The 20,790-nt window shown below is 31.4% G+C and overlaps 1 protein-coding gene across 2 annotated transcripts in view; it reads left to right on the top strand.

The window, feature by feature from the left end:
• Tpst (tyrosylprotein sulfotransferase) overlaps positions 1-20,389 on the top strand; it is a 21,078-nt gene extending 689 nt beyond the window's left edge. Inside the window, exons 2-7 of one of the 2 annotated variants that reach the window (XM_011508196.1) lie at positions 11,773-11,906; positions 14,384-14,492; positions 15,068-15,262; positions 15,993-16,246; positions 19,356-19,553; positions 19,997-20,389. In XM_011508196.1, coding sequence (XP_011506498.1) covers positions 11,773-11,906; positions 14,384-14,492; positions 15,068-15,262; positions 15,993-16,246; positions 19,356-19,553; positions 19,997-20,093 — 987 coding nt within the window. In that variant the 3' untranslated portion in view covers positions 20,094-20,389. Of the gene's footprint in view, positions 1-11,772; positions 11,907-14,383; positions 14,493-15,067; positions 15,263-15,992; positions 16,247-19,355; positions 19,558-19,996 lie in introns of both variants that reach the window. The other variant, XM_011508197.1, reaches the window with a different exon arrangement.
• The last annotated feature ends 401 nt before the right edge of the window (positions 20,390-20,790 follow it).

Raw genomic sequence — 20,790 nt, 5'->3', positions numbered from 1 at the left:
ATATATATATATATATATATATATATATATATATAATCTATGATAAATCAACAGTTGTTGTGACACAGATTGATATATTAGAAATAGGTCTTCTAAGATATTTAAAAAAATTTGTAAACATAAGTAATACATAGCAACAAAAAATTTTTTAATAAATTTATTTTTAATAAAATCAAATGATCACTATAACATTTATTCACCGTTAATTAAAAATATTAATTTTTTTTTTTATATTGTTTTATAATATTTTATTGATAATTTATATTTGTCATATAGTTATCAAATAATTATTGATATATAAAATTTTAATTTAATTTTTTCCATCGTTTGTTTCTTATATTTATAATAAAAAAAAAAAAAAATTTTTTTCCATGATTTACGTATATTTTCTAATTTATTATAAAATAAATATCGATTTTTAGCTCTATGATATATTTGTTTTTCTTAATTATAATGTAAAATGATTGTGCAACATATATTTATCCGTGCTTTTTGTAATTTGTAGAACTGAAAATATAATCCTTCTATATTTACGATAATAACTATCATATAATGCAGTTCATTTATTTTAAAACATTACTCAAGCTTCGATGTTTCATACGAAATTTAATGGTTTTCTTGATAAACTTCATTGCTCCCTATTTATACGTACACTTCATAAAGTATACAAAGTATATAAAATAAAAGACGTTATGAATAAAGATATACGTATAAAAAAAATATAAAGAAATACTTCTTCTACTATTAACTTCTCTATCATTATTTTCTGCATCGTTTTAAAAATTTTCTCATACAAAATAAACAAACTTGCACTAAATCACTTTATCCCAATGTTAAATACTTTCTCTCTTACATTTCAATCTTATAATTATATGCGTAAATATCTTAAAACTGATACTTCTGCTTTCTTTATTCGATAAATGAATACTAATTAACATGTACATCTATAAATATTGTAAATCTATAAAGATTTTGTAGAGAACGTCATCCCCTTATATATTTTATGATTATCAGTGTCGAATCGCAATTGCACGCTCAAGTGAATAATTGACAAGACGCAACAAATTTCTATTTGATTAGCAACTAAAAAAGATGATAAAATAGTTGTGGAACCGAGACTCGGTATATTTTTTGTTCCTAAACTTTAACTTGCAAAATTCACCATCGCTATTACATCCAAAAACATAATGATTTATTGAGATTTTTCTATGTCATTTAATATTAGTCGGCAACATCGCCATCCTTTCCCTTTCCCATCATTATTCAATGACATTCTCACTGTTACGTCTTTTTACCTTTCATTTGTCATACCTTAACATCTACCAAGCTCTTTATAAATCAGATTTGATGATATTTTTATTACATACAGTATCCTACGAGAGCGCGAATGTATTTTTTTTCCTTCTCCTACTAAACCTTTAAAATATGCTGCATTACACGATTCTGAAATACGTTGAACAGCAAAAACACTTATAATTAATGTTTTACAATAAGTCAATAATAAACTATTTGTTTCTTAAATTAATGAACATTTTATCATAATCATACATATTTAATCTTATATTTATAAGCTTATATAATCGATATAGGAATAGAATATTTGAAGCTATAATGCTTCAAATATAAATGCAACTTGTTAATATGCATTATTGAGATATACTTGAGATAAAAAAAAAATAACGACGTAAAACTTATACATAAAAGACTTAAACTTACGAATAATTGAGTTTAAGTAATTTACATAAAGGTTCGATTTTATGAATTTTTCACTTATTTGTAAATAAATCTATTGGATATAAAAATCAAAGAAACTTGCATTTAATATTATAAAAAAAATTTTGTTTTTTTTTGTTTTGTTTGATTTCTACAATTATTTATTAATAGATCAAGTCTTTTGAGTTACGTATCTATAAATTAACATTCATTCATTATTCATTAAATGTGTAGTGGAATTTTTCGACATCGTTCCCTTACAAAATGATATTCTCCATGCACATTGTAAGGATGGAGGAGGAAAAAGAAGAACGGATCTCTTATTTGTTCATGTACAATAATGAAAAATGTAAAGTTAAACAAATCTCTGAAAATATAATTTAAAAAAAATGCAAAAACGTTAAAATTTATTCCAAGCACACGATTAATCTATTTGGAATTATCTGATGAGGCTGTGACTGTTCTTCTGACACGTGTCTAATCAAACATTTTATCGATGAATTTAAAATATAATCGTACAATGTGAATTAAAATGGAAATTTATGTGCTTCGTTATGACAATTAAAATAAATACTAACAAATTTTTCTAACTTTAACAATTATTTCATATTTTTTAGATAGAACCGTTAGTTATTATTGGAATAGAAAAATCATTGTTAGTCGTAAAGGATGTTGAATCATAATTCCAACTTCGAGGCGAAGTTTTTGATTTGTGATATTAACGCGAAAGTGCGTTACTTATTGAGAATAAAATAATTATTATTTGAATAATTAGTTTACTGTTTGCCACGTTCAAACCTCCTCCAACCGAAAGACCGAGAATAATATAAAAATTAATGCTTCGTGAAGCACTACGGCTTAATCAAACTAATTAAGCTCAATCCAGAGTTAATGGTCAAGTAAGGCAATTACATTACGATCCCATCAAATCGAAATTATTCTTCGGCCATGCGAAAACTCCAGATATCTTGATACCTTTTCATTCTCACTTACGCCATGCATTCATCCTCCTTTCTCATCAAGAAGATTTTGATCGACAGTCGTTATTACGTTTCAAGAGGTGTTGAATATCAGAACTGAATACGTCACCTCGGCAACTCGGTTAGGTCAAAATTCCATGAACGATAGAACTAGATAGAACTACTCGTTAAAGTCTCTCTCTCTCTCTCTCTCTCTCTCTCTCTCTCTCTCTCTCTCTCTCCAACTTTACCTACGTTTTTCCAGCATTTTTCAATGGCCTCGCATTATCGGACGAGCGCTTTGTTTGCTTTCGTCTAGATTCAGCCTGACAATAAAGAAGAGAAATCGACGGAAAACGGAACGGAAGAGAACAGCAGAGTTTTGATACATTCAGCCCTCGATGTCTTAACGAGTGGGATAAGCTAGGGAAGCGATCTAGATTTTCTCAATTACTTTTCCGTCTGTCTTTTGCATTTCCGAGCAAATTTATCGCCAGTTTTTAGAAGTTCTATCCTATGTCTATGAGACAGACAGAAGCGCCCGTGGGGGGGGGGGGGGGGGGCACGAGCCTTTGAATAATAGATAAGACTAGAAAATGTTACTTTAACATCATTTAATATAAAGTGCTTTCGATGGAAAAAAATTCTATGCAACCTCATGTCCGGTAAAATTCATCACAACTATTTCCAATTGAAAAGTAAAATAATTTATTAAGACATTAGAAAAGCATTTCTACTCCAAATATCAATAGGTTTTCATCCAATTGTCTTGCTAAATTTTTAACCTTTAATTGGAAAAAAATGCTAATAAAAGTTTATTATTACGTTAAAGTAGAAATTATTCGATATGAAAATAATCTAACAAAAAAAAAAAGACTTTTGAATATTTAAATAATGTAATTTGAAATTATCGTGTGGCTTGTACGGGATGTTTTTGTTATGAAAAAATTGCACAGGTCATGTAATAAAGTTTTAGTGCTTGTATTATTGTAATACGAATTGCTTGAAAATACTTGTAAGAGAGAATTTATTTGCCATCCAACAATGAATAGAAATGTAATGAAAATAAGTGGAACCACGAAGAGGGATGGCAATATGTGGATTCGTTTCAACGTTTTACCGTTGCTCCAACTCACATTGGCAACCGCAGCAAACCAGGCGCGATTCTACATTCAAACGTTACTCTCGATGCTCAATTTTCCTATAGTTTTCCTGCATTGAGACATACTATTAACGCGCCCACATGAGCGAAAGTCGCTCTCGGCGGAACTAAATTTTCATAAACTTAAGACGGAAATACTTTGCACATAATAAGCGTCGCTTTAAAAAAAAAAAAAAAAAAGGGAGACCCGATACATTAATTTCGTAATGGTATTTCACGAACAAATAGTTTTACTTTTTAATAGTAATGATAAAAATAGCTGAAGACAGAACGTAAGTTTTTAACTTTAAAAACTAAAAAATTTATGAGCTTTAATAATTTAAAAGGTTTATAGCCCTAATCGTCGAGATACAATTTAACAAAGTCGTACCATCTTAAGTCTCAAAAAGAAGAATTAGAGGATTTTATATATTAATCGATAGTTAAAATATTCAAAAACATCTCAGAGTTTGGACATTTCAGCTTAAAGTGTTTTTTAAGACGAAAAAGTCAGCAAGGAAACGGAACGATGTAGCTGAAAACTTCAAAAATTCTTTTTGCGAAAAACTAATTGACTTATAAGCTTTATTTAAATTTTATTTATTGCGATATTACGAGCCAAATTACGAACTAATTATATAGATAAAAGAAAATATTATTAAATAATGTTGAATTTGCAATTAATAGTAGAATGTTTCCATGAATTTGTCACTTTTTTAACAACGAGCACTTTAATTAAAATATGCTTTTTTCTTTTAATATATCCACTTGATTAAATAGAAAAATAACTCTGAATCGAAAGTAATTTTATTCTGATATTCGTAGCTATAGTAGCAATGTTCAATAATAAGCACTGCAATTGCAATTATTTAAAAGCCGTAATCTCGCTAAAGTTAAGCGAAAAAATTTGCCATCTTTAAAGCAAATGAAATAAAAGAAATTTATTATTAAAGGATATCATTTGCTCTTACACAATGGAAAAAACAGTATTATTTGTCAAACTTGTCGATTTGGAACACAGTAATGGAGCGCTTTACGACTTTCCGGAATTTTATTGAAACGTATATTTTTAGAATTTATTTTGTGTATGAAAAAAAAAGCAAGTGTTTGTGAGAAAACAATTCCGAGTCTCTATTTTTGTTTCCAGCTCTTCTTAAGTCGAATTCAATAGAGAGAGAGAGATAGAGAGAGAGAGAGAGAGAGAGAGAGAGAAAAGAAAATTGCAACGACTAGTACTTGTACACATCGTATTGACTACCGATTCATTATTCACGTGACAGTTGTCTCTCTCTCTCTCTCTCTCTCTCTCTCTATCTCTCTCTCTCTCTCCCATTGAAATACGCCCTTGATGGAATGATCGATGAAATTTACCGCGAACAATAGCAGAAAAGCGAGCTGTCAATCAGCTTAATAAAAATCTCTTTTACATCCTATTACATTAAAGCATTTCCAAACTTTAGCTTACGACTTTTAATAAAATATATCGTATCATCCGGTGCATTTAAAAGATTTGTCACAAAGAAAGATCGCTGGTTGCTTTTTATCTCATCCGCAAATTATACAAATGTGTCAAATTACTTTATGAATAGCTTCGTCGATGCTCAATTGAACTTGTATGCAATAAAAAAAAAAAAAAATAAATAAATAAAAAAAAAACAATGTAACAGGCCTATAATAACTATATATTTATATTTAAAAATATTTTAATAACGCAATGTCTTCTTGATAGAAAAATAATGATAAGAATATTTTATTTTATTTTTTTTTTCTCTACAACTAGACAACGTGTTTAATGATTCTTCCTCCCCTCATATATAAAAATTTAATCCAATATAATATTAATATTAATATTATTTTAAAACTTTACAACTGTAAGGTTATTATATATATATATATATATATATATATATATATATATTCTCAGTTTTGCAAATGAAAATGCCAATTTGTACCTCATATATTTATTGAATTTTTCTTTTTCTATTGGTAATGAAATATCAATATATAAGGTGTATTTGAATAATTGTTAAATTATAATAAGATAAAATTTATTTTTCCTTTTTTTTCTAAAGACTATTAAAGTAATTTATCCCTCCTCTTCTGCAACGTCGGATCTTTCAAAAAAACAAAAACGCATCCATTAATCTACAAGTATATTTGCGTATACTTACAGACTTGCCTCGTCACAAGTAGCTGAATGTATTTCATTACATACGTACTTTTAACATGAGAAAAATAAGAGGAAATAATATGCTTAGTAACTTGACGTACTTTAAGTACATGATATTACATAAAATTATTAACGTTTGTATTACATTGTGCGCGCGTATCTGCAAGACTTTATTATTATTCGCAAAATTCACAAGTATTACAAATTTTGTACAAAATATGCAGTATATTCCGAAACGTACAAACAATCATAATAATAATGCCGAAAAAGCTAAATAGATCATGGAGTAGGTGAATACGACCGATGCTCTCTCGAGATCACTAAAAACATCGATTGATTTGTCGTAAAATGAAAAAAAACCTCACTCCTCGTATTCCACTGTGCAACGCGCATTGCATTAATGGTAAAATAATTTTCAAAATTTTAAAACAGCTTCCTACTCGAGGGAATATCCAAACATTTAAACTTATGCATCTATCGAATTCAGGTCAAGTGAAGATACGCGGCACAAGCCGCACAGTATTCTCATTGTCTTGCATTGCTCTCCACTTCCTTCTGCAGACGCGTGCACACGCACACATACGGCCTCATGATAAATGTATTGAGAAAAAATACGAGAGGGGAACAAGTTTTCTACCCCGGGGCAGTGGCAGCAGCTGTTGCTGTCGTCGACGACATTGACGGGGCGCTGCATAAATCGCCACTATCCGTTTCTTTCTCATTCTCATCCTCTTTGCTCAGGCTATTCGCATTGCCATCCTCCTCTCGTGCGGTATGAGTGAGAGATTGCGGGGAAAAATAATGAGATAGAGGAAGAAGGAAGAATGCTAATTGTAAAATATTTCCTCGCATCCCGTGTCAGCCGCTCTTTCGACTTTTACTGACCATTTTGTTCTACTTATCCGCTCTTATTCCTTTATTTTTGCGTCTATTATGTGTCTCCGCTTTTATCTTTCTCTTCCATCAATTTTTTCATCTTCTTTTGTTAAGGAAGTAGTACGTACTTTTGTCCTTCGGAATATGCACGCGTGTGTACCTTGTGCCAAGGATACGTAGGCCGTTGCGCTTCATTTGACTTCTTCCTGTTGTACCGATGTACCGAGTCTTTAGTTTATGTTTTGTTTTGTTTTGTTTTGTTTTATTCTTTTTTCACTACTTTTACACGAATATAAGCGTTATATGATTTGTCATTTCTTTTCTTCGACATATAAAGTAAACGGGTAAAATAATTGATGCAGATTACCAATTTTTATTCAATAGAAATGCAAAATAACATTAATATCTTCCCTCTTGATCGTTGAGAATAGAATTTTTAATTATAAACACAGGCTGACTACTTATGCCTTATTTATATAATTCGTAGGATATGTAAATTTAAATAAAACATAAACTTATAGCACGTACAACGAAATTAATAAATAATTAATTAATAAATGTTTGTACCGCAATACACTAGCATAAATTATGTTCAAATATCTAAATGTTATTTTAAGCTGTCAAATATTGATATCAATAAAAAATAATGTAATCTTAAATTTGCAATTTCCAACGCTAGATATTTTCAATATCCAGAACATAATTTCAATCAAATATCAAATATTTAAGAGCACTTTACTCTGCCATTATTTTCATTAGCAGATATAACTTTCAATTACATTAGGTTAACGCAATTTATTAATAATTATACTGCTATATTTAAATAATCGCTTTATTAACAGCTTCAATTATTTTCAATGAAGAAGTTGAAGTTTCCTTCTCCAATTAAAAAAAAAAAAAAAAAAAAAAAATATTTTTGACAATTAATGCATCCTTATTGTTTCGTAACAATATTAATTACATCTTCAATGACAACGATATATGTTGGAACGTAATTCGTTTTAATTATTTAATAATATTTCATTACAGCAATTATGAGATTCGTCATGAAAAGAAGAAGAAGAAGAAAAAATAAAAAAAAAATGTATATATATATATATATATATATATAAATTTTTTTTTTATTTATATATATATATATATATATATATATAGAGAGAGAGAGAGAGAGAGAGAGAGAGAGAGAGAGAGAGAGAGAGAGAGAGAGAGAGAGAGAGAGAGAGAGAGAGAACACCTTCGATTGAATTGATTTATAAAGGATTAATAGTGTCCACATTGTGTAACGAAATAGCATCGACCGTCCACGTTATTTCGTGCACTTCAATCAATTTATTTCGCCGAAGGGAGTGAAAATCTTTAGAAGAAAATTTCAAAATTTTAAAAAATTATGATTTATAGTGATATTCCAGAGCAAAGGTTAAGGCGACTCGATGCCCCAGCCACGTCGGACATATTTATCGAACTCGAGGAGTATATAACTATCGTTAAGCAGTCACACTTACGCGCCTAGTCGCGTCAGCAAAAACTCATTCGGACGAGTTATTCAGTCGCAAAAGGAATTTGCTTTCATCTGCTTCGCGCTCGTAGCTACGAGTAAAATGAGAAAAGATTCCCTAGGAACGGCAGCTTCGCTTCGACTCGGAAATACGTGTAGCGTTTCGATATCGATCGCGTAATTACAATCGTCGCAATGTCACTCTGACACGACAACACGGATGAAGCACTCAAAGAATCCAGCGACCTTTCGTGACTTCCAAGAAGTCCGTCGATTTGATTACATTTAAGTCGTATCGTTTTGATATGCCTCAAGCTAGCTCGAAGGATATCATGTTCGTTCGTCAATTGTTCAGCTCCTTATTACGTTAATTTATTATTACAAGAACATTTGAAATCATAAAGAACATGTAATTTTAAATTGTAATTCAATGTAATTAAATAAACGAATGCAAATAAATAAATGAATAAACGAAGCTATACGATTTGCAGTATCTCGCAAGAATTCGAAAACTTAATCGAGCATTTAAAGATTTAATGTCTGTTACTTTAATCCGTGATGCTATTTTTTCATCGTAACATATGAAAATAATAATAATAATAACAAATGAATAAATAAATAAATAAATAAAATGTCGTATTGGATCTTTTTGGATTTTTAAGATATCAATTGATTGTATTTTGTATAGCTGTTCGTCTCGATTAACTAAACGATAACACATTGACGAATATTCGTATGCAATGTGCATTGGTAGAACTTAATCGAAATATCAGAGTATAAAGGAATCTTTATTATCATAGAATTTAATTGAAAAAAAAAAAAATAAGAAGAAGAAGAAAAGAATAAGAAAGTGATGCTAAACGCAATGTCGGTAAAATTTTCTGAGTCACGTTGAAAAAGAAAAAAGCTTGAAAGATAGCCCTTTCGTAAAATTATAATATTTTCAAATCTTTATAAATATTTACGAGCATCTCATTAACTATTTAGACCCAATTATAGATTTTTTACATTTCCTAGCCATAAGCTAAAGTCGATCGATCGATTAATCCCCTCGACGATCTGTCAACATTGTCAAATAATTATTAAAATTCTGGCAATAGGAATAACGATCCTCCCAATACTGATCGTCCGAGGCAATTAAAATTCTTAATCACTAGTAATAAACTCGTAAGCACAGCTCAAAATGCTTATTATTCACTCGTTTACACCCATTACGATTATAATCGTTCATGGGGCCTCGAATTCATCTTATCGCTTACTAACAGCTGCTCCTCTAATGTGATGAAATGTAGTAGCAAGAGGCGTGAGAAGGGCGAGGAGGAGGAGGAGGAGGAGGGGGGGGAGATAGATGTGAAACGATTTCATTCATTCACACGCACTCGAGTATGAGTGAGCTTATAATGAACAAGTTCATGTTGCTCGGACGATAACATTCAAATCGTTTAAGATGTCTATTACATATTGATAACACTGAGCACGCCATTAACAAGGATAATTGATGTATGATTTATCAGGATAACGATAGTTAAGATCTTAAGAAGGCGATTCGATGGTCTATATTCTTCACTGATTCCAACTCCAATAGTCGCTTCAACGGGATTTTACCTTTCATTTACCCTATATGTTCTTTTCCCTTTATCTTGATAGATTGAACCATCGTTTATCCTTTTTCATTTCTTTTTCTTTTTAAGTCTAATTACTCAATAGAAGCGCTTGAAAATCAGTTGCAGTACAACATACAAGTGGCAATATTCGAAAAATATTTGATCGATTTGTCTCCATAGCTCTCGCATCGCGATAAAGAAATCTTTCACATAATAAAATTACTTTACTTAATTTTCTTTTTCTTTTCCTTTTGTTTTTTTTTTTGTTTTTGTTTTTTTTTGTTTTTTATTTTTGTTTTATTAAAATTTAATCAATTCAGTTAATAAAATGACTCTTTATTGTCACGTAAATGAAATTTATAATGAAGTATATGAGTGCCGAATATGAATTTAATAGGATTTGATGAATTGATAATAATACCTATTTACTTGTTGGAAGACATAGCTATTTGTTTAAAAAATATTTTATTTTATAGCACAGAGGAATTATGAATATATGAAATGTATTAATGTGTTGATTAATAGTCGAAGCTATTAATATAGTTAATCAAATTTGACAATAAATCACTTTCAATGTGCATTTGAAAAATGTATATAATTTGTTCCGTTCGACCAAATAAATTTATTCACGCTAAAGAAATACACAAATTTCCCATGTTCGGTAGTTTAAAAAATTTTACATGGCATATGTAAATAACAACACTTTGTATTTCAATTGGCTTAAATTGTTACTTATCAAGAGCAATAAAACCGCTGCCGAATTATTTTATAATTACGTTCAATGCAAACATGAATAATTCATAAAACAAAAATCCTTCCTTTACTCTCAGATCTTGGAAAAGTCAACGATGAGGCCGTGGCTTCGACCAGACTATCGTCGATTCTTTGTAGGTTAACATTTTCTTCATATATCTTGATTCCTTTCTCTTTTCTTTTCTCTTTTTTTTTCTTCTTCTTTTTTTACTATTTTTCTTAGCATTCGTGTCATATAGAAACAATAATTTTTGTTCAAACGATTATTCCTCGTGAATTTTTAGAATGTTTTGAAGCATAGATCGATACCCAATTATTGCAAATTATATAAAGATACATTTATTACTTTTCAAAAGCTGATCAATTGCAAATGTATAATTGTCGATCTATGAATTTAAACTTCAATATTATCGTAAAAATTATTATATATTACATATAGATTTATAGTTATACTCCCCTTACCGAATGTCAATTTCTATGACTAAATTCCCTTATTTTATTATGTTACTAACGCACATTTCTCCATAGTTTTTATGATTCATTTATTGCATTCGACGCATCTGTACTTCATGCCTGACGTAGCTTGTCCTATAAATTTATCCGAATATAATTAAACGATAAATGTTTCTGTGTTAGAATAAGTAATTTTAGAAAATATCACTGTTATCCTATCCAAATTAATTTAATCTCGAAATTACCGTTCATCCTGTCCTTTACACTCAGTACTGTTTTCCTTAATAAATTTTAATTTTTAAAAATATCTGCTCGGCATTAACTTACATTTAACAGAAGTAAATAATATTTACCATACACTAGTTGATAATAATTAACGGGATTTTTGCGTATGAAGCAGATAGTGAGTAAATGGTAGTTAAAAAACAAAATATAAAAAAAAAAAAAAAAAAAAAGGAATTTCGCACAGAAACGTTGATCGTGTTGTTTATACTTTTTTTTTTTTTTTTTTTTTTTTTTTTTTTTTTATCAAAGTATGTCGATTAATATCAGGAAGAATGTGATCACGAAATAACTGAAATCTGTTTTCTTTCTCGTTTGTTTTATAGAAATACGTGGTTGGACCGAACGACCAAAAGGTTTATCCGTACGACCGCAACATGCCGCTCATCTTCATTGGTGGTGTTCCCCGCTCAGGAACAACGCTTATGCGTGCCATGATGGACGCTCATCCGGAAGTCAGGTTGGTATTGTGTTGGATACCTTAAAAAAATTCGAAGGTATAATACATTTATTTCCACAGCCCAAGAATTACGTAATTTGAACGTAGCTATTTATCAGCTATTGAAGGACAAAAATATAACGGGAGTATTAATTTGTTAATAATGAAATGTGTAAACATTACTCGATAACTTTTACACAAGTTTTAATTTACGACGAATTACGTATTTGCAATAATTACAAATTCTTTATAAATATCTATCAATGCAGAGCTTGAGAGTCTCTTAACGTTAATTATTTTATATCAATTTTAAATACCCTTTAATAATATATACATTACTTCTTTTTTATTCTTTTTTATTTATAACAAATCTGGTGATTATTATTTTTTCTTTCTTTTGACTTGCAATCATTTTTAATAAAGAAAATAATTGTCAATGCTCAAACTATTCGAAAATATTAAAAAGGTTTCGATATAAAAACTATTTGATAATATTTCGAAAATGTTACTTTGGAAATAAACGCACACACACACATATATATATATATATATATATATATATATATATATACATATATATGTCACTTATAACTTCAAATATTGTACCTTTAAATTTTCAAGTATACCATTGAAAATATTATTAAACAAAAATTCAGGGCTAAAAAAACTTCCGTTTGATGTTTAACTTATAAATAAATAAAAAACTAACCTTGTAATTATATATATATATATATATATTATAAATCAAAAGAGATATGGAATAATTATAAGATTTTTATTCTTTTAACAAATGGTGACGTTTGCATTAATCGGAGAATTTTTTATATTTCAAAATTTATTAAGAGAGAGAAGATAAAAAAATCTCCTGAATTTTTTTTTTTATAGACGATACAATGTTCAAAATTGAAGTTAAACTTTTAAACCAAATGGTTGGATATTCGTTGAATATTTCGTGCTTAGCCAATTTAAAAAGTGTAGCTTTTAGAAAAATGCATCTAAATTTTCAGTAGAGTTCATAACATAACATTGTCCGAACACCTTTCTCTCGTGCACACAACAACTGGAGTTTAAAATAACAATTTCAAATAGGAGACAACAAGAAGAAGAAAAAAAGAAAGAAATGACAAAGAATTCCTTCCCCTAATCGATATATTAGAAGCTCATCGGTGTACTTTAATCCTAAAATAAATGGATATTTCGAAAATCATAAGGCTACACCATAATAGCAAATATATCGATAATATAAGCATTATTTTCTTTAATGATTAATATATTGGTGTAGCCGTATAGACAGTCGATTGTCTTGAAATATATTGTTATTATATTTTATTGAAATACTTTTACGTAATTACTGGACAAAGAAAGATTGTATATTATTTGAGGTAGTGAGTAATTCTTTGATAAGACATATTTTTCAAATATCAATTATACTTCGGACGCTTCAGAATTTCAAATAATTTGCAATATATATCTTAAAAAAATTGACAGACAAATAATAAAGTCACTTTACGCGTATTATGCATTTGAATTGGCTTTTGATATGAAAAAACATCGGGCACTGCCTGCACCTCGACGACACAAACTTTTTTGTTTTTAAATACTCGTCACTTAAATTACTTGTTTGTTTTGTATTATATTTTAATTATAAAGTATTTAAGTAGGTGAATTAAAATTGAGCTTATATCGCTGAAACTTGAAAATACGGTAGATTAAGTGGCTGACGGAAATTTTAAAATCAGGTGATGCAGAAAAGTCAAATTACAAAGTACGGTAAAGTCTTGTTTGTTAACAAGTAAGCGCGACCTGCCTATATCGCTTCCTGCTCCCATCGTTTCCATTATCTCTGGCGAATTAGGAGCTCCTACGTCAATCGGACGAAGATGAGATACTGAAAATGAGATATACTGTCTGGGAGGGCTCGAGCCAAGTTAGTTGAAAAAATAGCGAGTCAAGAGGTCTTGCGTTAACCCATACGTAGAGACATGAAAGCTTACGCGCTATGAGATTAGTGTAATAGGCGAATGTAATATAAGCAGAAGTTGTAAAATGTTTGTACAAAACTACGAATCGTATTATCGTGATTGAATTAATGCTTTAAATTACCGAAGCGTGTTTGTATAAGCGAATTATATGTTATTGAATGAAATGTTTATTGTACTTTCGAGATACTAAACTACCGAGAACTTTGTAGAGAATGTTGCTTTTCAACTGTCGACTCGCTATATAATTTTCCATGAAAAAAAAAAAAAACAAAAACAAAAAACAAAAACAAAAAAAAAACAAAAACAAAAAAAAACAAAACAAAAAACAAAAAACAAAAAACAAAACAGAAAAAAAGTATGAAATGAAAGAGAACTTTGCATAAAAAAAAGAAACAAAGTGTTGTGAATTAAACGTATGATAAGATGGAAAAAAATTGAGAAAAACAAAGGCTCTACTATACTAAGTATCACATTGTTTCTAAATTCATATATTACTAGTGCTTATCTGCCTTGTAGATGTGGCCAAGAGACAAGAATAATTCCTCGTATTCTTCAAATGCGGTCACATTGGCTGAAATCCGAAAGGGAGAGCGTCCGTCTCGAGGAGGCTGGAGTATCTAAAGAGGTAGATTTTCTTTCTTATTTATCTTCTATTCTACATTTGTACGGTTCGCGATACTATAATGGCGAAGATCGACAGTTGGATCGAAAGAAAACGTATATTATATTCTTCGTCTTCGATACAATTCAAGTCACTATACTACTCCTACTAATAATACTTGATGAACGTAAAATCTCGAGTCAAGTTATTTATGTAAAAAGTCTACATGGTCTACGTAATTTACATTTTCCGCTTGATTAAATGTCCCATCACCGTTATTTAAATAAATACAAATTTATGTATAATGAAGGATATTCATCGGTAAGTCGTTGTATGCGTCCCGCAGCACATTGAAATTCACCTTCATATAGTAAAAGCCCCTAGTGACATTATCGAAAGCTAAATGATTTTTTAAAAAACAAAAACAAAGAAAACGAAAAACAAAAAACACAAAAAACACACACAAAAAAAGGGGGGGGGGCGATAGAGAGTCTTTGACGGTGTAGCACAGAAAGGGACGACGTTAAATGAATCTTAAGGTAGGGAGGCTGGGATCTCGCCTCGCACATTAATGACAACAAAATGTCTTTGACTTGCAGGTGATGGACAGCGCGATCGCAGCATTTTGCTTAGAAGTGATCGCAAGGCACGGCGAACCCGCCCCACGACTCTGCAACAAAGACCCATTGACGCTCAAGATGGGCTCTTACGTCCTCGATCTATTCCCCAACGCTAAATTCATATTTATGATTCGTGATGGACGGGCGACTGTTCACTCCATAATATCGAGAAAGGTAAAGTGGAGCGACTATTGTTAAAGCGAAAAATCATCCCGTCCACGTCGCTCGATCAGCGTTTCGGCCGACGAGGCGGCTAAGCGGCCACTCGCTTCAGGCTTGCCGAAAATAAATGTCGAGCGGCAGCTTTTGCCATTTGTCGATAATCGATTTTGCGTCGACGCAGAACTTGTTTGTAATAATTTGTACAAAATTTGTACAATAATTAATGGGTACAAAATACAAAATACAATATACAATATACAATATACAAAATACAAAATACAAAATACAAAATACAATATACAATATACAATATACAAAATACAAAATACAAAATACAAGGTACAAAGAACAAAGTACAAAAAATTTCATTTTAAAACTTTGGTAATTATCGATGAAAATAGACGTTGAAGAAAGAGGCACAACGGCCTTGGCAAACTTTAATAAAACAATTTGGAACTTTTTTTTGTTTGCTTTTGTTTTTCTCCATTTTCTTTTGCTTTTATTTTTGCTTTTTCGTGACCTTAAATAATATAACCCGAGCTTGCTTTTAAGCTCTCGCGCTCCCTGATCGGTCGCAACTTCACGTTCCATCGACAAATCGTCCACGACTTAATAAAGAGTCGTTGATAACAAAAAATACTCTCGACTCGCAAAGCTCAGCATCGATCTATCGTGGTAGATCAGGGCCACCCTAACCTCCCTCACCCCGTATCGCTAATCACAACATTTCGACTCGGCACAGGTCACGATAACGGGCTTCGACCTTTCCTCCTATCGCCAGTGTATGATCAAGTGGAACCAGGCCATCACGATGATGTACAAGCAATGCAAGGACGTCGGTCCCGAGCGCTGCCTCATGGTACCCTACGAGCAGCTCGTGCTGCATCCCCGTGAATGGATGCAGAAGATCCTGCTCTATTTGGACGTACCTTGGAACGAGTCTGTCCTTCATCACGAGGAATTCATCAATAAACCCGGCGGCGTCCCCCTCAGCAAGTACGTATCGAGTAGTCATCGAGTCATTTTTCTTTACTTCCACAACGACTCGATTTACCGTCTCGCCATGGCACCTCAATATGGCCGTATCGAAGCCATTAATTTCCTATAATCGCTGTTGTCGTTCGTTTGCTTTATTTTTACATGCTTTCAGCGGCAGAGTTCATTAACGTTTCAATAAACATTACGAAATTCATGATGATTTTTATCTTCAATGAAGCTTCAGCTTTTCCGCGCGTCTACTTTTCGCATTATGTCCTTCCGTAAGATTTATGCATTAAAAAATTTATATTTTACCGCCCATATCTGCCTGCACGAGGCAGATGTCGCTTTTAGCTACTTTTATTCCAAAATATCTCCAAGGTGGTTGTTTTTAAGTTCATAAGCATAAATTCCTGGACTGTTGGGATACCGTAAATAATCTTTGAGCTTAAAATATAATATCATGCGCGAAATACGTGGTGCCGAATGAGAATAATAAAGAGTTTAATAAATAATAAAGAATTTAATAAATAATAAATAATAAAAGTTTAATGCTTAAAGCTGCCACTATAGTTATTCAAAGTCGTATTAACATCTGCGATATAATGTTTAATAATATGTTTGTACTTATGATTGTCATTTGGGCCAAATCTGAACTTGGAGTCTGAATTTCACTCCGAATTACTTGGAGATTCGGAGGAACGGTGAGTTCAAAGCTGTTACAGTCCTATTTTACCTAATAACAATTGACTATACGTGTTTTCTATTATTATTTAACAAAATACGGAATCTCGTGCTTTATGAAATTGTAAAGAGGGAATTTGTCAGGATAAATTATTTCTAAAACACGGGATGAAAAATTCTATCTTATCGACCGATATAAAATACTCCGTCTTAGCTCTACGAGAACAAACGTGGATATCAAAGAATATTGTTGGATTGTTAAACTTTACGGTTGGCATTGCGCACTTGACGCGAATTATCCGACGATAGGTCAAGTTTATTGTTTATTGAGAGCCTCGTGTTATTAGTGTGCAGCTAGAGAGTTATAAAAACTTATGAATCATCCCGGAACGATTAACTGTACAGTGACATGTGACGAATTGACAAGGAGAAAATTTTGAAGATCGATGGGATTCGGGACCGTCTATAACTCTGGCATATCGAAGTAATAAAAGCGAGGAAAACGTGACATGGAAATCCTACACTACGGGAAAACGCGGACTTAATACCGAGACGCACACTAATGGGATTCTCATGGATATTCTCATTTAACGTATAAAATGGACTGGATGGAGTCGACAAAATTCATTCGAACAAACTGCCATAAATCCTTAATACAGATACTTAATGTTATAAAACTTAATGACGTAGTAATTAATGGATAACTTTAACTGAACTGTTGAAAGATGTGAATCGATATTCACAAAAAAGCCGAAAATATTATTTAATCCGGTCGCGAGCAAAGTTAATTAAAATAAACAAACAATAAAAGGCGAAAATTTATTCGAAAATACAACGCGAAATTTGGAAAATTGGTCTTTGACTTGGACAGTAATGAGGATTAAATTGAATGCTAATTTAGCATTTTTTTTTTTGTTTTTCTTTTCTTTTGAAAGACATAAAAACATTTTTTAATTTTATAAAAAATAATGATGAATAACCTCGGCAAATATACCAGTGGAGTACGAATTTTGATTAAACTTTGGCGAGAGTTTATTACTCCGAGAAAGTGAAATGTAGCACGGTAAGCTCACTCCTGCAGAATCTCTAAATTTTATATTACAAACTCTAACATTATCTATCTAGTTTGTATTAGTTAAAATTAATTTCATCTCCAATATAATTTTTATTTAAAATTGACATTGCTTTTATCATCTTTCTTATAAATTGAAGCTCATTATATTAACTCGCGATATTCTTGAGCTGCTGATAACCAAGTAAATACAATTTTTCAGATTGAAAATGTACAGAATCATAACTGCTACAACTTTGTGAATTTTTAGTCTAGATATCATGATGTAACAAAAGTTGAGATAAAATTTGTGTTTACGAATATAATTACGCTTGAAGAAAAGATATTTTCATCCTTTATAATACTGAGAGAAATAATATCTCCTTCACAAGGAATATCACTATAATATCTCTCTCACACGGAATATCTCTATATATATATATATATATATATATATATATATATATATATATATATAATTTTACAAATTATTAACTAATATATTTATATAAGTTGGTTATAAATGTTGAATATAAGTATAAGTTAAGTAAATAAATAGAATGAAACAAGTGATAAGCTGTAGCCATATTATTTAGCTTTTATATTTCTTAATTTACATATATATGTGTAGATATACATACAACATTTACCTCCATAATCAACTTTGCCAACATTTAATTTAAATGATCGCATTCGTAAAACATTATTAATGAAAACATAATTACATGAATGAAGATATTTTTATGAATTTTAAATTAAAACTTGATATTTCCATTGATTAGTTACTCAATGCATTTAGCTAAATGTTTTGCTTTACGAAGAAATTGGATAAATACTTTTCCTTGCTCAATAATCATTTATTAAACAAAATTTTAAATCTTAATATATATATATATATATTAATCAAAATCAAAGTTCATTGAATAAATATTATTAACAAAATATAAATTTCATCGCTATTTTACTATTGCAATTTCATTGTATATACACATTGTATAATACGGACAACTTCACATATACCGAAGACGACATTCTATCAATAAACTAATAATTTGACGCGTATCGACTGAAATAATATTGAAACGCTAGTGAATGATTATATTAATATTGTTTTTAGTGTTGATATTAAATTACTAATATCCATAAAGAATTACCATAAAGCTAAGTGAGAAATTCGAGTATTTATTTTATAAGCCTTCGAGAAAGCTACGTCTGGAATATCATCCGGTTTAGTATATGAGGAATAAAGAGGAAAGAGCAGACTAGAATCGAGGATGGAGCACTAGTTAGTTGACAAGAATAAACAAAAGCCTCGACTAATAGTCGGGCACAATGCCTCGGGAATAAGTCTCTAAGCAAAGGACAATTGAAGAAAAGTATTTGGCGTTTCAGGGTGGAGCGCTCGTCGGACCAAGTGATCAAGCCAGTAAATCTCGAGGCACTAACCAAGTGGGTCGGCAACTTCCCCGAGGACGTTGTGCGGGACATGGCGGAGATTGCGCCGATGCTCTCGGTTCTCAATTACGATCCATATGCCAATCCACCGGATTACGGAGCACCCGATAAAGTTGTTAGTGACAACACACGAAAGTGAGTAAGTTTACGTTACGTCCTTGGTCGCGCGAGCTTGAACGCTGCGTGTGTCACTATTATATCGATCGGATGGCCAACGGTTGTGATCTCGTTGCTCGATATTAATTGCTCGCGCGCTTCTATATATAAAAAACAAACAAACAAACAAACAAAAACAAATTAAAGAGTCGCAAATTACAAGAATTTATTATTTCCTTGCCGGTGACATCAATCCCATGCGATTAATTGGTGAGAAAATTATGCTTCTAGATAATTAAAAATAAAATACCACCCATTAGTCGTGACACTCGTAGTCGTAGTGTTAAAACTAAAGAATTCGTAAATATAATTAGCGACGATTGGATGGTCGGGGGATGAAATTGGTCCAGGCGCGACAACGCCCCCCTGTATAAATAAAGTCACTGAATCTCTATTTTAGTGTGCGTGTTCGTATGTTGTAGGGTCCTGACGAACGGCCAGGTATGGCAGAACATGGCCCGGGAGCTGGAGCTCGTGGACACGTCGACTTTCTCGTCGGCCAACGGGACGAAAGCGTGACGACCGTCGGCGCCGTCGTCGCTACTCGACGCATCCAGAATTTATGATACTCGCGCCTCCGGACACATATAAGCGCGGGGATACGCGTAGTCCTTTCGTGTACTCTTTCACCCGAGGTGCTGCAACCGAGAGGACGACTAATTAGTTATGGCAGCACGTCTGCGTGTCTAGGGAGGGGAAGGGCTTCGATACGCTTACCACCGATGGAATTAGAATTTTCGAGAATGTGCGCGATGTGTCTAGAGGAATATCGTTGTACTTGGATTATAATTTTAATGTACGTATTTTTTTTTTTTTTTTTTCTGTTTTGTTTAAGGTAAAGCGACCATATTGTACTAGCGGTATTTGATACGTTAGAATTAAGTGTTTTATGTCACGCATCTAAGCTTCTTGTGCCCTGATATGTTTTGTTTATTGATTAAAAGGACGCCCGAACGTGTATCTGTTTTATAAGGAGTAAAGCTAACGGCAGAAATTGAATCCCAAGATTGTGACTGTCAGTTTTATTACCTATCTCTCTCTCTCTCTCTCTCTCTCTCTCTTTCTATATATATATATATATATATATATATATATATATGATTGTCATGATTGATTAAACGGTTGATATTCTAAATTGAAAATTTCTTATTATTGTGTGGTCAAAAATAGATAGATATAGAGCAAAATCGTATTTTCTGTGTTGTTAACTCTGATG

The sequence above is a fragment of the Ceratosolen solmsi genome, unplaced genomic scaffold (genome assembly GCF_000503995.2).
Source record: "Ceratosolen solmsi marchali unplaced genomic scaffold, CerSol_1.0 scaffold1, whole genome shotgun sequence".
In the NCBI taxonomy this organism is placed as follows: domain Eukaryota; kingdom Metazoa; phylum Arthropoda; class Insecta; order Hymenoptera; family Agaonidae; genus Ceratosolen; species Ceratosolen solmsi.
The sequence above is the reverse complement of the archived record's forward strand: the minus strand, read 5'-3'. Positions and strand labels throughout refer to the sequence as shown.